Consider the following 13,506-nt stretch of genomic DNA (forward strand, 5'->3'; position numbering starts at 1 on the left):
ATTGAAACAAAGAAATCCCTGTTCTTTATGTAAGATTCAAACCAGTTGAGCACTGGACCGGAGAGTCCAACCCAACTCTCCAGTCGATTCAGTAAAATGTCATGGTCAACAGTGTCGAAGGCTGCACTGAGGTCCAACAGAACCAGCACTGTGGTTCTCCCACAGTCTGTATTTATATGGATATCATTGAACACTTTTACAAGGGCTGTCAGGGGCTATCAGTAGGGACTAGGAAACTGGTCAGAGTTAGAGTTAAAGAAAAGATGGATGGAGCAAAATAGAGAGAAATTCTTTAAAGGGACTTGTTGGAGACTTTCAGAGATGTGACACTAGGACAGAGATCCACCTTCCATTCCTGGAATGGTCCAGTCCAAGCCCAGACTTCAGTCCAATTGAGAAGCTCAGCACCATCCAGTCTGGGAGATGAGTGGGGTGAATATCTATGAGCAGACAGGTTTTCTTCTTTGTCTTACATCTTGTCAGTGTCACAAAAAATCTCTAGTATCTTCAAAAATGCTAGTCCTGTTGTGGCACTAAGGGGCTCATTTAGTCATCCAGGTGATAGGAGACTTCTATAAAAATTTGGAAGTTCTAAACATTGGACTATAAAAACAATTTTTAAAGAGTTGCAGAGCATTTCAGTGTTAATTCAAACACCATCATCAGCTGTAATGAGTGAAAACAGACATGATGAGAAGTCACATTATTCTTCCTGTCTGGTTAATGCCAGCCATACTTCCAGTTTGCATTCATTACAGCTGATGGTGTTTGGATCAACACTGAACATTTTTAACCCTTTTTAAAAGACTTTATAGCCCAGTGTTTAGAAATTCAAAGTTTAAAAAAAATTTATAGTGTGAAAATTAAAAGAGTTATATTTTTATTCGGTTTAGACTGTAGGGCAACTAAACAGAAAATATTTAAAGAAGGGGGTGGATACTTTAGCAACTCACTGTATCGCAGCAACGGAATGCAAAATGTTGGTTTTTATGTGTTATATTTACCAACAAGTGTACCATATTAAAATTAAAGGCTACTTGTTTTCAAATGACTATTGATTTCTTGTTGATAAATGTCCCTGTGTGCCCTCACATATATATATATATATATATATATATATATATATATATATATATATGTGAGGGCAAAGATTACTTCATAAAGATAAACGTGTCCCTGTCTGCTGCCAGGCATCCATTCCCCCGAGTCTTCAGTCACTGCAGCAAGCGGGACCTGGACAGCTACTTCCAGAAGGGAGGGGGCATGTGCCTCTACAACATGCCTAACATGAAGGACCTGGTCGGGGGCAAGAAATGTGGCAACGGCTTTGTGGAAGATGGAGAAGAGTGTGACTGCGGAGAACCTGATGTGAGCATATTCTATTATTTCTGTTTTTAAAATTCCTAATACATGCATTTTATGTTTCTAATACAAATGACCTCCTGAAATATATTCTCACCCTCCGCTGAAAGGTAAAGGCAGACGATATTTGGTTTTGCCCATTTCTATGTCTTTGTGTGATTGTGCTACCAAAATATCTCATAAAACACTCGGCAAATTTTAATCAAACGCGCAACTACAACTGATGTATTCACAACATACCGATTGAAGTTGGCCGCCAACTGATGTTACAAAACACAAACATGGCTTCAACTCAATTATTTTTACAGATATTGAGCTAAAACATGGTCTGGTGACAGCTGAGACTGATCCTCAACACATGTTGACATTAACTATTTGGAGTCTGTTAGCAAAATGTCTCATGAACTACTAAACAGATTTTATTAAATTAAAATTCTCATTAAACCTCAGTGCATATAAAGCTTTACTGTCTAAAGTTAGAGCAGCTCAGGGTCACAAGCAAATAATTGTAGTCCTAGAAGTGGGCCCGTAATCTCCAGGTACGCAGTACCCGCACTTGTAAATCTTCATCCTTAGCGTTCCGTCACTTTTTAATCTTCTTAACAGTAAAAGTTTAATACTCTTGTCGACAAGGAAGAGCAAACTCATTCTTCAACAGATTCTGAGCGCTCTTACTAACAGAATGTTTGTCTGACTATTTACTGCATGCTGGGACTCCCCCTTTGTGTCTGAGCAGCTGGTTCATTCAGAAACATGGGAAACTACTAGACACATTACAGCCTGCTGCACCTGCACAATTAGTCTCCTGCACGTCAGAGAGGAAACACGCAGACTTTATTTTACTTTCTAAGTCTGCACAAACAGAGAAACACATTCTTAAAGGTTAGATAAGTGCATTAAATATCATTAAACATTGTATTTTCCATAACAACTGCCACTTCTCATAAACCACCTGTTTAAGCTACAGGTGATTCATATAAACTACATTACCCACAGGGCATTGGTTAAAAACAGGAAGTCGCTCTACACCTCTTCTGTCTGGGTCAAATATAGCAAACAAACCAGCACTTCTTTCCTCCTGCTTTGAGCATTGCTTACTGCTAGTTGCACCAGACGTTTGACCTTATTTGGAAATCAGATTTGGACTTTTGAATATAAAGTTTGAGAACTCCTGGTCTACATAAATTATTCCAGTGACTGGACTGTCAACGTTTAAAGACAAAAGTAATCATTTATATTTTCTCTATACGGCAGGAATACATTGAAAAGTCGTCCTGTTTAAAGTTTTTTCCACAGATAAAGTGCTCCTGCACTCTGTCACACATCCTCTTGCCAAAAATACATACACTACTACTACTACTACCGTATTAAAGCTGCAGTAGGGACCTTTTATAAAAATGTATTTTTTACATATTTCTGAAAACTGTCACTATGTCCTGACAGTATAATATGAGACAGATAATCTGTAAATAAAGGAGCTGTGACGGAGGCGCTGTAGTGCAGCAGAGAACAAAAGGGAAGAGGGACCAGTCAGGTGGGCTTGTTCAAATTTTCAGGCTAAGTCCACGGTTTTCTTAGAACTCCCTACTGAAGCTTTAAGCAAAAAAATCTCAGGACAACAAAATACAGAGCAATTCAACTATGTGTGTGTTATTTCTACTACAAATCCGAAAGGCTTGGCATGCTTTCTTATCTTGTTTTGGTCATGTGTGGCATTTAGAGATCAGCTCAAAGAATGCATATTTTTCTCAGCAGAACAGTAATTACTTAACGTCTTGCTTTTAGTTCCATGTAAGTGGAAACTGTCAGTTTCTGGGTTGTCTATCATAGCCATTTTTTTTCTCTGTGTAGTTGTAGTATAAAGACCTGACTGACAGAGTGCAGGATCAAGACTGCAGGTGATTTCTGAAGCTCTTTCAGACAGAGTGTTGGATTTCTGGCTCAGTTATTCAATTTAGTTATACAGGCAACACTTGAAAGAGTCTTAGTGGTTCCTAACAACTTCCATTTTCATTGCAATTACTGACTCCAATGTGCTTCTCAAAAGGTTTAGACCTTTCAAAGGTTTAGAAACATGTTACCTTTTTGACTCTAACCTGTGCATGGCCAATGTTTTCTATAAGACTTACAAGTTCACTCAGCTAGAGCCTGTGCAGCGTACGTCAGAGGATCTATATTTATTCCTCATGTTGTATAGTGAGCTTCCTTTTGTAGTTTGTTGTGATGTTGATTGAATCTAATCAAGTCAAACCAAACTTTATTTTTATAGATCTTTTCAAGCTCAAGGCAACCCAAAATTCTTTACAGATGCAATAAAATAAAATAAAAAAAAAACAATAAAAGTGGACAAAAATGATTGAAAAGGCAGTTGGATAAATTGTAAAAACAGAACAACAAATAAAATTATGTAAAATCTAAATTTAAAATATGGGTTTTATAATTAGTCTTATAAAGATAACAGGGTGACAGACAAAGAAACAGACCGGGTTCTGTTTTTTAGAGATAAAGGGAAGGTTAGCTATAGGTCTATATATAAAATCTTAGGATTATGTATGGGCTTTTTAAGCAAAGGAGTGAACACAGGTAATATAAATGCCTGTGGTACATAACCAGTTTAAAGAGGCTGATTAATTTGGTTATGAAAAGCAGTTAAAACAAAAGGTATATATCCTTTATAAATCTAGTTGGGATATGGTCCATTAGGTATGTAGAGGATCTGGAAGAATTGAATAAAGATGTGAAATAAGAGTGATCAATTTGTAAAAAAAAAACAAAAAAAAAAGTTTAAAAAACAGGATAAAACAGGCCATTTATCATTTCCTGAAAATTTGGTATTGAACATTACTGATGTGCCTGCAGAGAAACAGTGAGGGTTGATGTTATCTCTAATTGATGCCGCTGAATTCTGTTAAATATGTTGGATATTATTTCACAAAAGAGCTCTTTCCTGCGCTGCAACAGGCTGTACAAACTGCCAGGGGGATTATAGAGACGAAGTATAGTTTCTGGGTCCACTCTCCTAGAGGGTCCTCTGTGTGGCTCATCATCCAGCCGTTTGGGTGACTTGTTGCTTGGTCCCGTGTGTAATGATTAAATTCCCTTTTCCATGTCGGTCACCCCGCTGCCTGAATCTATTGAACATTGAACAGTCCTCTGTGTGTCTCTAAAGGTAGTGTCTCACTGAGCTGCTACAGCTGGCAAACAGCATCGGCAAGCGAGTCTCTAAAATGTCTCACAACATTCATGGGGCTTTTCAATTTTCTCACTTGGGATGTAGAGGCTTACAGTCTTGTTACTTAAATTTTGAACATGTAAAAAAAAATTGGTGCGAACAATGTTCTCAAAAGATTAGTCACAGAGATGTTGCAGGCGTCTCAAATCCTTCGCAGATTTGTCGTCTCCAATTTGTATCAAGAGAACTAGAGCTGGATTTTGACACCGTCAGAAGAATTATCCTCTGACAGAAATTCATTCATTTTAAAGAACGATCTTGTGCAATCTTTTAGCCTTTTAAATATGTCTTATGGATGACTCTAAGCTACTACCATCAAGTTTTTGCTCAATTTCTGTAAAACTGACTGAGCTGCATTCATTTTTTGTTTTCCAAGGTTCCAACATTAATCAGATGTAAATGACCATTCGATGACTACTTTCTGAGTGATTCAATAAAACATATTTACCGGTTCATGAAATATTTTGGAAACACAACATACAACCGATCACACACAAACAAACATTGTAGTCATCACTTTTGGCGGCAGGTGGTAAGTTAATTGAACAAGAAAACAATGACAACACAGTCTCAACACTAATTCTATCTATATGTCTGTTTTAAATTTTTTTTTTTTGAGTTTTCTGTAGCCTTCTATCATTACAGTCTCATTATTCATGCTGTCTACGTTGTAATTGTGCGACATAGCTGAAAAGATTGCTGAAAGTTTCTTGCTATCAGAATGAAGTGTATGCGCTCAATAAAGCCAGAGGTTATGTAAACCCACTTTGGTTTGTGCAAATCCGAGCAAATTGAAACGGCAGAAGCAAATTGGTTGCTGACAGCAGCAGCGCTGACAAGAAGTGTTTGTTATGACTCCTACTCAGAGCAGAGCTGACACTCAGGCTCACGCTGCTGACAAGCCACCTGATCTTAGCATTGCAAATGAGACGAGCTACAGAACTCTGTCTAATGGTCTAACCAAGACATTTACAGAAGTGGAGTTTAGGACAGTAAACTAAATGTGTTTGTTTTCTGTCTTTAAGTCAAGAACAGAAGTCAGTATTGAAGGGGTCAATATTATAGACTCACTCATTAAAAAACTTCCCAAACTAAATATTTATTTGGACTAGATACTCATTATGGTTTTAAATAATACGTCTATTAGGCAAGTTGTTGTTTAATCTGTTTGGAAATTGGCTACAGTTACTCCTGTTTTAAAAATTATCTTGTAATATATAGCCCATTATGGACCAGTCAGCATGCTGCTGATTATTACTAATTTACTGATCAGACATACAGATTAAAACCACAATTCTCTACATTCTATGTATTTTAGGTTTTATTTTACCATTGTACTCAGGCAGCAAAGTAAATTTTTTCAGAAAAAGTTAAACACCTACTTGAATATGATCTGTGGGAGGAGTCATTTTAGTGTTAGGCATTTGATGCTATCGATCATCATGTTTTTTTATTGACCATCAATACAATTAATATTTTTTCCTCAGTGTTACATGTTACTAGAGAAGTATTACCCTTGCCCATACATGGAGGATCCCAATAGCACCGGGTTTCCCAATTCTTATGCAGACCCTGTTAATCCAGGCAGCATCCAACTCTTGCCATCATTTCTATGTCTCTCACAAAGGTTTTTCAGAGGTTGGCTGCACTGGGCTTTGAACTCCTCATCTTCTGTTCTTAAGTCATGCAATCAATACCACTGCACCAACCACTACTATTGCTTTAACCAGTACTACTACACCAACCAACACCACTGTACTAACCAAAACCACTACACCAACCAATACCACTGTACTAACCAAAACCACTACACCAACCAATACCACTGTACTAACCAAAACCACTACACCAACCAATACCACTGTACTAACCAAAACCACTACACCAACCAATACCACTGTACTAACCAAAACCACTGTGAGATTTTACATGGACTCTTGCAAATGATTTATTAAAACAAAGGCCATGGGAGTGGCATTGGTACGATGACCACCACTATAGGTGAATGTGAAGTGCCGTATAGACATAGATCATGTGGACAAGCTGTGTTGTTGGTCGGATGTTGTACATATTGGAAGAGTTCACCACTAAATTTGAAAGCCTTCCACACATTCCATTTGCAAAATGTATTAGAAAAAATATCTGCAGGCACATCAAACCTGAACCTCTAAATGTTTTGTTATGTGCTTTACTTTGTTTGTCTTTATTTGAATTACTTACTAAGTCTGGTTTGTTAAGTGTGTTGTTAGTTTTTTTCTTTTTGCGTGTTTTATTCTAGCCCATTCTTTTTTTGAGGTTTTATCATTCGGTACAGCAACTAAATAATTAGCCCTCATGGCTAAATCTGACATATTTATAGTGTGTACCCATTTTCCTGTGCCTTTTCCTTTTAAAATAACTAAACAATAAACAATCCAAATGAATTCTATTGCAAACAATTATATTTTATTAACAGGCTAGATTTGTTATTATTACTCTACAATTTGATGTTAAGATTTAGTGTGTGGAAAGAAAGAGTTAGGTTTGTCTTTTAGAAGTGGCTAAGTCTTTCAAATGAATCATAGAAATTGAGTGTGGGCTTTATGTTGCTGCTGTTTTTCTATTCTCCCATAATCCTTCCTCATTCTTTTTTACTGGTACTCAACTACCAGCTTTGTTTTGAAGGGTAGCCGTGGCTCCCCTTAGGGCGCCATGGCAACTGGAGATGGTGTCCTTTGTGTACTCTGTATGACACTGGAGCAGCAACAAAGGCACGTCTCTGGATGTATTGTTTCTGTTTGTTTTTTTCCACCCTCCAACTTCTTTTAAAATTGTGACTCTGCTGTCAAGCCTCTGCTTTGAAGTGTCTGACGGGTGTGCGTTTGAAGTATTTTGGTATTTTCATTTTTGATTTGATTCAGTTCAGTTTTTTTCCATATATCATTGATTCCCAACAGATATCATCCCAGGACACTATACAAACAAAAAACAAGTTACATTAATAAATCCAATTCAGATCCAGATTCAAATCCAACTTCAGTCAATTCAATCCCTATAATAATACAATACAGTCACATACAAATGAAATGCCATTTAGTAAAAGTTTTCTGTTTAGGAAAACCAACAGATTGCGTCAAATCTTCACTTTGTCTCAATTCCCCATCCTCAGTAGCATGTTGCGACAGTGTAAAAGAACAACTCCCTTTTAACTGGAAAAAAACCTCTGAAGAATGAGAACCAGGCTCAGGACGAGCAGCCATCTGCCTTGACCTGCTGGGGTTTGGGAGGACATGAAAGTGTCATAGCCAAACAGAAAAATTGGTCCAGGTGTAGTTTCTATGGGAGAAAAACAAAAACAAAAATGAATGGTTATGAAACAGCATTAATTGCATGTAGAAACATGGAGAGGAGATAGAGTAAAGACAGCAGCGGAGTGAGGAAATGTGGTCAGTTTGTCCTCCAGCAGTCTAAAGGATAGCACAGGAAACCCAATCCATCCCTAACTATAGGATTTATCAAAAAGAAAAGTTTTAAGTCTGATTAAAAGTAGACAGGGTGTCAGCCTCACAGACAGAAACTGGAAGTTGGTTCCACAAGAGAAGAGCTGAGAACTGAAAGCTCTGCCTCCTGTTCTACTTTTAGAAACTCTAGGAACCACAAGTAGACCTGCAGTCTAAGAGGTGCTCTGTTACAGAAAATACTAAACAATAAAATCTTAAATATAAGATGAAAATTGGTTGTTGAGAGGATTGTATGTTAGAAGTAAGATTTTAAATTATATTCTGAATTTGACAGGTAGCCACTGGAGAGAAGCTAAATCTGGAGAAATATGATTTGTTCTTCTAACTCTCATTAGAGCTCTGATAGCAGTATTTTAATTTTATTTTATTTTGAAGACTTTAAAGAGTTTTTTGGACACCCAGGTAATGAGGAGTTACAATAGTCCAGCCTAGGTGTGATAAATGTATGGATCAGTTTTTCTCCATCTTTAACAAGATGTTTTTTTGATTTTAATGATATTGTGAAGGTAGAAAAACATTTTTAATGTGGGAGTTAGACATGTCCTGGTCAAAAATTACACCAAAATTCTTTACATCAGAACTGGAGGCCAAAATAATGCCAGATCCAAAAACCACAACCTGTCTTATCTGAGTTTAAAAGCAGGAAACTAAGAGTCATCCAGGTTTTTATGTCTTTAAGACATGCTTGTAATCTAAGAAACTGACTAGATTCAAGTTTCATGAATAAATAAACTGATAATGTATCCCACCATGTCTAATAACTCTACCTAATGGAAACTTATATAAGGGAAAAAGTACTGGTCTAAGCAGTCACACTTTTTTTTTCTTTTTTTACAAATTCCATCTATACCATACAGTGTACTTCTACCAAAGGCCTTAGCACACTGTTACTGATTGAGGAGCACATTTTGATGTATTTTTGTCTGGGTTTTTCCAAAGCAGTGGGAGGAGTAGCAAACAGCCAAATTGTCATAAATGCGCTTCATTTTTTATGCATTATTTACTGTCTGCCATTTCTCAACCTGACTTTTAAAGTCACAGTTAGATGGATGGCTGAGATTTTTATTTTGTATAAATAACTTGCCAATGTTTTAAAGTCCAGAGCTGGTTTTATTTTCCAAGGCACCAACACGATGGTAAAAATATTTTTTTAATGGCAGATAAACATTTGTAACTGTTAACTTGTTGTCAATTAATTACTGATGTTTTTTATTTGCAGGTTAAAAGTTGTTAAAAAACGTGTTAAAACTCTTTTATTGCACATATGACCTGACTATAAACTGTTCATAAAGCTTAGTAAATTTACAGCTCAAACACAGATCCTATAAATGGGTTCAGATCACTATAAAGTCATCATTAATAATATTATTGAAACTTTAAAGGCCTTAATAATGACCCCTAAGTCTTTTCTGAAAAGGTATTTAGTGGGGAAAAAAATAGATTTCATTCATAGAGTGCCTTGAAAATGTCTTCACACTCCTTGAACTTTTCCACATTTTGTCGCAATACAACCACAAACTTCAAAGTATTTTACTGGGATTTTACTTTTTTTGCAAATAAAAATGCAAGGATGCTCTGCACCAGCCCCCTGTTGGCCAGTGTTAATGGGCGATGGCCCAGCCCAGCCTTTCAGAGCAGTCTGCTGAAATGCAGTCCCTTCTGGGCCCTTTGGACCGTGACTTAAGTGTTCATAGACCAGCTCAGATCTGATGAGATGTGAAAGCCAAGGAACTTGTGACTGTCCGCCCTTTACACTTTGGTCACTTTGGTGAGGGGGAGCAGTTGTGGATCTTTCTTCTGAAAGTCAATGATAATTTCCCAAGTCTTCTCTACATTGAGGATGAGGTGGTTCTCCTCTCCATAGGCCAAAATGCTGTCGACATGTAGCTTGTCTCATCCCCTCCCTTGATGAGGCCCAGGACAGGGTGTTGGTGACTTACATTCTGCTACAGTCCAGGTGTTGCAGGGTGTGGTGGAAGGCTATGGCAACAGCTTCATCCACTGATCTATTTGGACGATAGGTCTGATCACAGCCGGGCAGCTTCTCTAAATTGATGCTTTCCTTGCCCAGCCTGTCAGTTTAGGTAGACAGTCATGTCTTGATAGGTCTGCAGTTGTGCTGTATCCATTTTTAGAGGATGGATTGAACAGAGCTCTGTGAGATGTTCAAAGCTGAGGATATTGTTTTATAACCTAACTCTACTTTAAATTTCTCAACAACTTTATCCCTGACCTGCCTGCATTTCTTGGTCTTCATAATGCTATTTGATCACCAGTGTTCTGTAAAAAACCTCTGAGGCCTTCACAGAACAGCTGGATTTATACTGAGATACAGTTACACACAGCTGGACTCTAAATACTAATTAGGGGACTTTAAAAGGCAGTTGTTTGCTCTGGATTTTAGTTTAAGAGATCAGAGTAATGTAGGCTAAATACAAATTAACACCACACTTTTCAGATTTTTATTTGTAAAAAAAAAAGAATTAATAACAATGAATCATTGTCCTTCCACTTCACAATTATGCACTACTTTGTGTTGGTCTATCAGATAAAATTCCAGTAAAATACTTCAAAGTTTGTGGCACACAAACACTTGACAAAATGTGGGAACGTTCAAGGGGTATAAAGACTTGTTCAAAGCACCAGCTGATGCTTAAGTCAGAGTTGTTCAATGTTGAACTTGACGTTTTTAAAATCATCTGTTTGTGTCTGACCATTTACAGGAATGCACCAATGACTGCTGCAATGCCAATAATTGTACCCTAAAGGAGGGGGCTCAGTGTGCCCATGGAGTGTGCTGTAATGGCTGTAAAGTAAGAGACACACACACGCACACAAACACCTGTGCAGGCAGAGTGTGTAGAAGAAAGCTATAGTCGCCTGCAGCAGTAGCTCAGTATCATTAGTTTGCTGTCAGTCTTTTTGTCAGCAGGTTGACTCACTGCACCTAACATGTGTCAGCTTCCATCACAGCGCAGCTCATCGCTCTCACTTCACACCAGCTCCTTTTATCTTTGCTCACATCTCTTTTTTTAATGGAGATCCTGGCATTCTACTGTAATACACAGATCTGTGAAGCCAAATTCTACAGAGCTTTAACTTGACAAAAGACACAAAGTACTGAAGACAGCAGGAACATATGCACTATTGCAGAAGAAAAGGGATTTCTCCTTTCATTCTTTTTTGTGGAGATCTGCATCTTTTAATACTGTGTGTGGATTTTTTTTCTCTCAACACATTATACTCTATGTAGCATCTACACCGTATTATTGTGATACACACAGGCTGTCAAATGTTAGTGATAATACATTGTTATTTAATTGTTATTACTATTTAATTCACAATAGCTTTAAACTGCACTGAAGAATACCAAGTAGAATCTCTTTTGTAGTTAAAGACCTAGCATACCTTGAAGGAATGCATATCATCGACCACTTTTCATGCCAGAGTTTTAAACAAAGATAACCTTATAGTGATAAGACACAGAGAATTTGCCTCTTTGGTCAAACTTTGTTGAGTGAAATGTCATGCAATATTGCAAGAATTCGCTAAATGTGTTAGGACTCAGAGTATGTGTTGTGAATGACTCTTAGCTGCAAGAACATCATAGGTCAATATCTGTAAATTTAAGAAAGTTATAACAAATTTTGTGTTGGCTAGGGTCAGTTAGTTGTGGCAGCCATCTTGAAATGGATTGACTCCAATAGGTAGTCAGTTCAACATTCAATGATTACTTTCTGAAAGTTTCATTAAAATGTGACCACTGGTGTATGCTAACAGACAAACAGGGCTGATGCTAACAGGTAATGCCAAAGTTTTAGGCAAGATTTCACATAAAGTGTAGTACTCAGAGGATATGCTGGAAATTATGCTCAGTTACCACTATACCAAACTTTAGGTCAATATCTGTACAATTGGAATAAGGAAACAGAACAATAGACATATGGTAAATGGCATGCACTTATATAGCGCTTTATCTAGTCCAAGGACCCCAAAGCACTTTACACTACAATCATTCACCCATTCATCCACACATTCACACACTGATGGTGGTAAGCTACATTGTAGCCACAGCTGCCCTGGGGCGGGCTGACAGAAGTGAGGCTGCCATCACACCGGCGCCATCACACATATGCGCAACATCAGGTGGGGTTTTTTTTTGTCCCCCATCTCTGGTTGCATTTTAAGACCTGGTGAGGACCAGGTCCATATTGCTACGCAAATGTATGTGTGTGCTAAGCATAAATAGACCGCATATATACTGGTGGTGCTTAAGCTTTTGAAAATATCGGTCTGCTGGGACTTGAGTAACTTTTTGATTGATCAGACACACTCTTCTAGTAAATAAATTCATTCACGTACACATACATTCACATAGAAACCTGGACGTTGCTCAGTTGACGAAACAGCAAAAAACTAAACCATCTGTGTCATGCAAAAGTAAAGAGGTTTAATATTAGCTATTGTAGCATTCTTTCACACTGATGTATTGTTTTTGAAAAAGAGTTCATAATTATTTGACAGAAAACCACTTTAAAGTTGACTGGACTATTCCTTTAAGATTCACCTCATCAAACAGTGTCTTGTTTGCTGTCTGTGGCAGTTGAAGCAGGCGGGCACCATGTGCCGGGGGCCAGCGGGGGCATGTGACCTGCCAGAATACTGCACTGGGGCCTCCCCTTACTGTCCCACCAATGTCTACCTGCTCGACGGCTCTCCCTGCCAGTATGGACTGGCCTACTGCTACAACGGCATGTGCCTCACCCATGAACAGCAGTGCCTGCAGCTCTGGGGCTACGGTAAGCAAAAGACAACTCTTCTCTACTTTAAGGAATATGAAACAAATATAATGTGCATGTCAGTGTCGACGTCTGAGGCAGGATTTGTAGTGTGTGTTTATTGGGCATCTGCATCCTTGTAATAAACAGTTGGTTGGCCGATTTGTTGCCAAGGGATTTATGAGTCAGCACGTTAGCATTTGCTCTTTGTGGAGAAAAACATGGTTAGTTACAGGAAGTGTGATTAGCCTGAGTCCACAAGACTGATGGGAAATTGATGTGTTTCCAGGAGCTCGACCAGCTCACGACGCCTGCTTTGAGGATGTCAACGCAGCAGGGAACGCTTTTGGGAACTGTGGGAAAGATGAACACGGCAACTACATGAAATGTGACAAAAGGTAGGAGAAGCTGTTGATGATCATGTAGTTAAAAGTTTTAATTACTTCATGGAAAAGAATTCTTGACGGCACTGGGCATTCTTTTGTGGTTCATTTTGTCAGGGATATTCCTAATTATCACTGGGAGATGTTTTAGCAAACAAAAAAAACCTAGAAAATAACTGCACCATTCTACTTTTAATTTCATCAGCACAAAAGGTATGTAAGCTTCTAGCGATCTCTTGATGTATTCATCA

General features: G+C 38.0%; 1 protein-coding gene across 2 annotated transcripts in view; it reads left to right on the plus strand.

Annotated features, from left to right (window-relative positions):
• Window positions 1–13,506, plus strand: part of adam19a (ADAM metallopeptidase domain 19a) — a 227,423-nt gene that overhangs the window by 179,391 nt on the left and 34,526 nt on the right. For both annotated transcript variants that reach the window (XM_017427073.3, XM_037976430.1), the window contains 4 exons: window positions 1,191–1,368; window positions 10,818–10,907; window positions 12,698–12,893; window positions 13,162–13,270. In XM_017427073.3, the coding sequence (XP_017282562.1) occupies window positions 1,191–1,368; window positions 10,818–10,907; window positions 12,698–12,893; window positions 13,162–13,270 (573 nt within the window). The remainder of the gene's footprint in view (window positions 1–1,190; window positions 1,369–10,817; window positions 10,908–12,697; window positions 12,894–13,161; window positions 13,271–13,506) is intronic.

The sequence above is a fragment of the Kryptolebias marmoratus genome, linkage group LG7 (assembly GCF_001649575.2).
Source record: "Kryptolebias marmoratus isolate JLee-2015 linkage group LG7, ASM164957v2, whole genome shotgun sequence".
Lineage (NCBI taxonomy): Eukaryota > Metazoa > Chordata > Actinopteri > Cyprinodontiformes > Rivulidae > Kryptolebias > Kryptolebias marmoratus.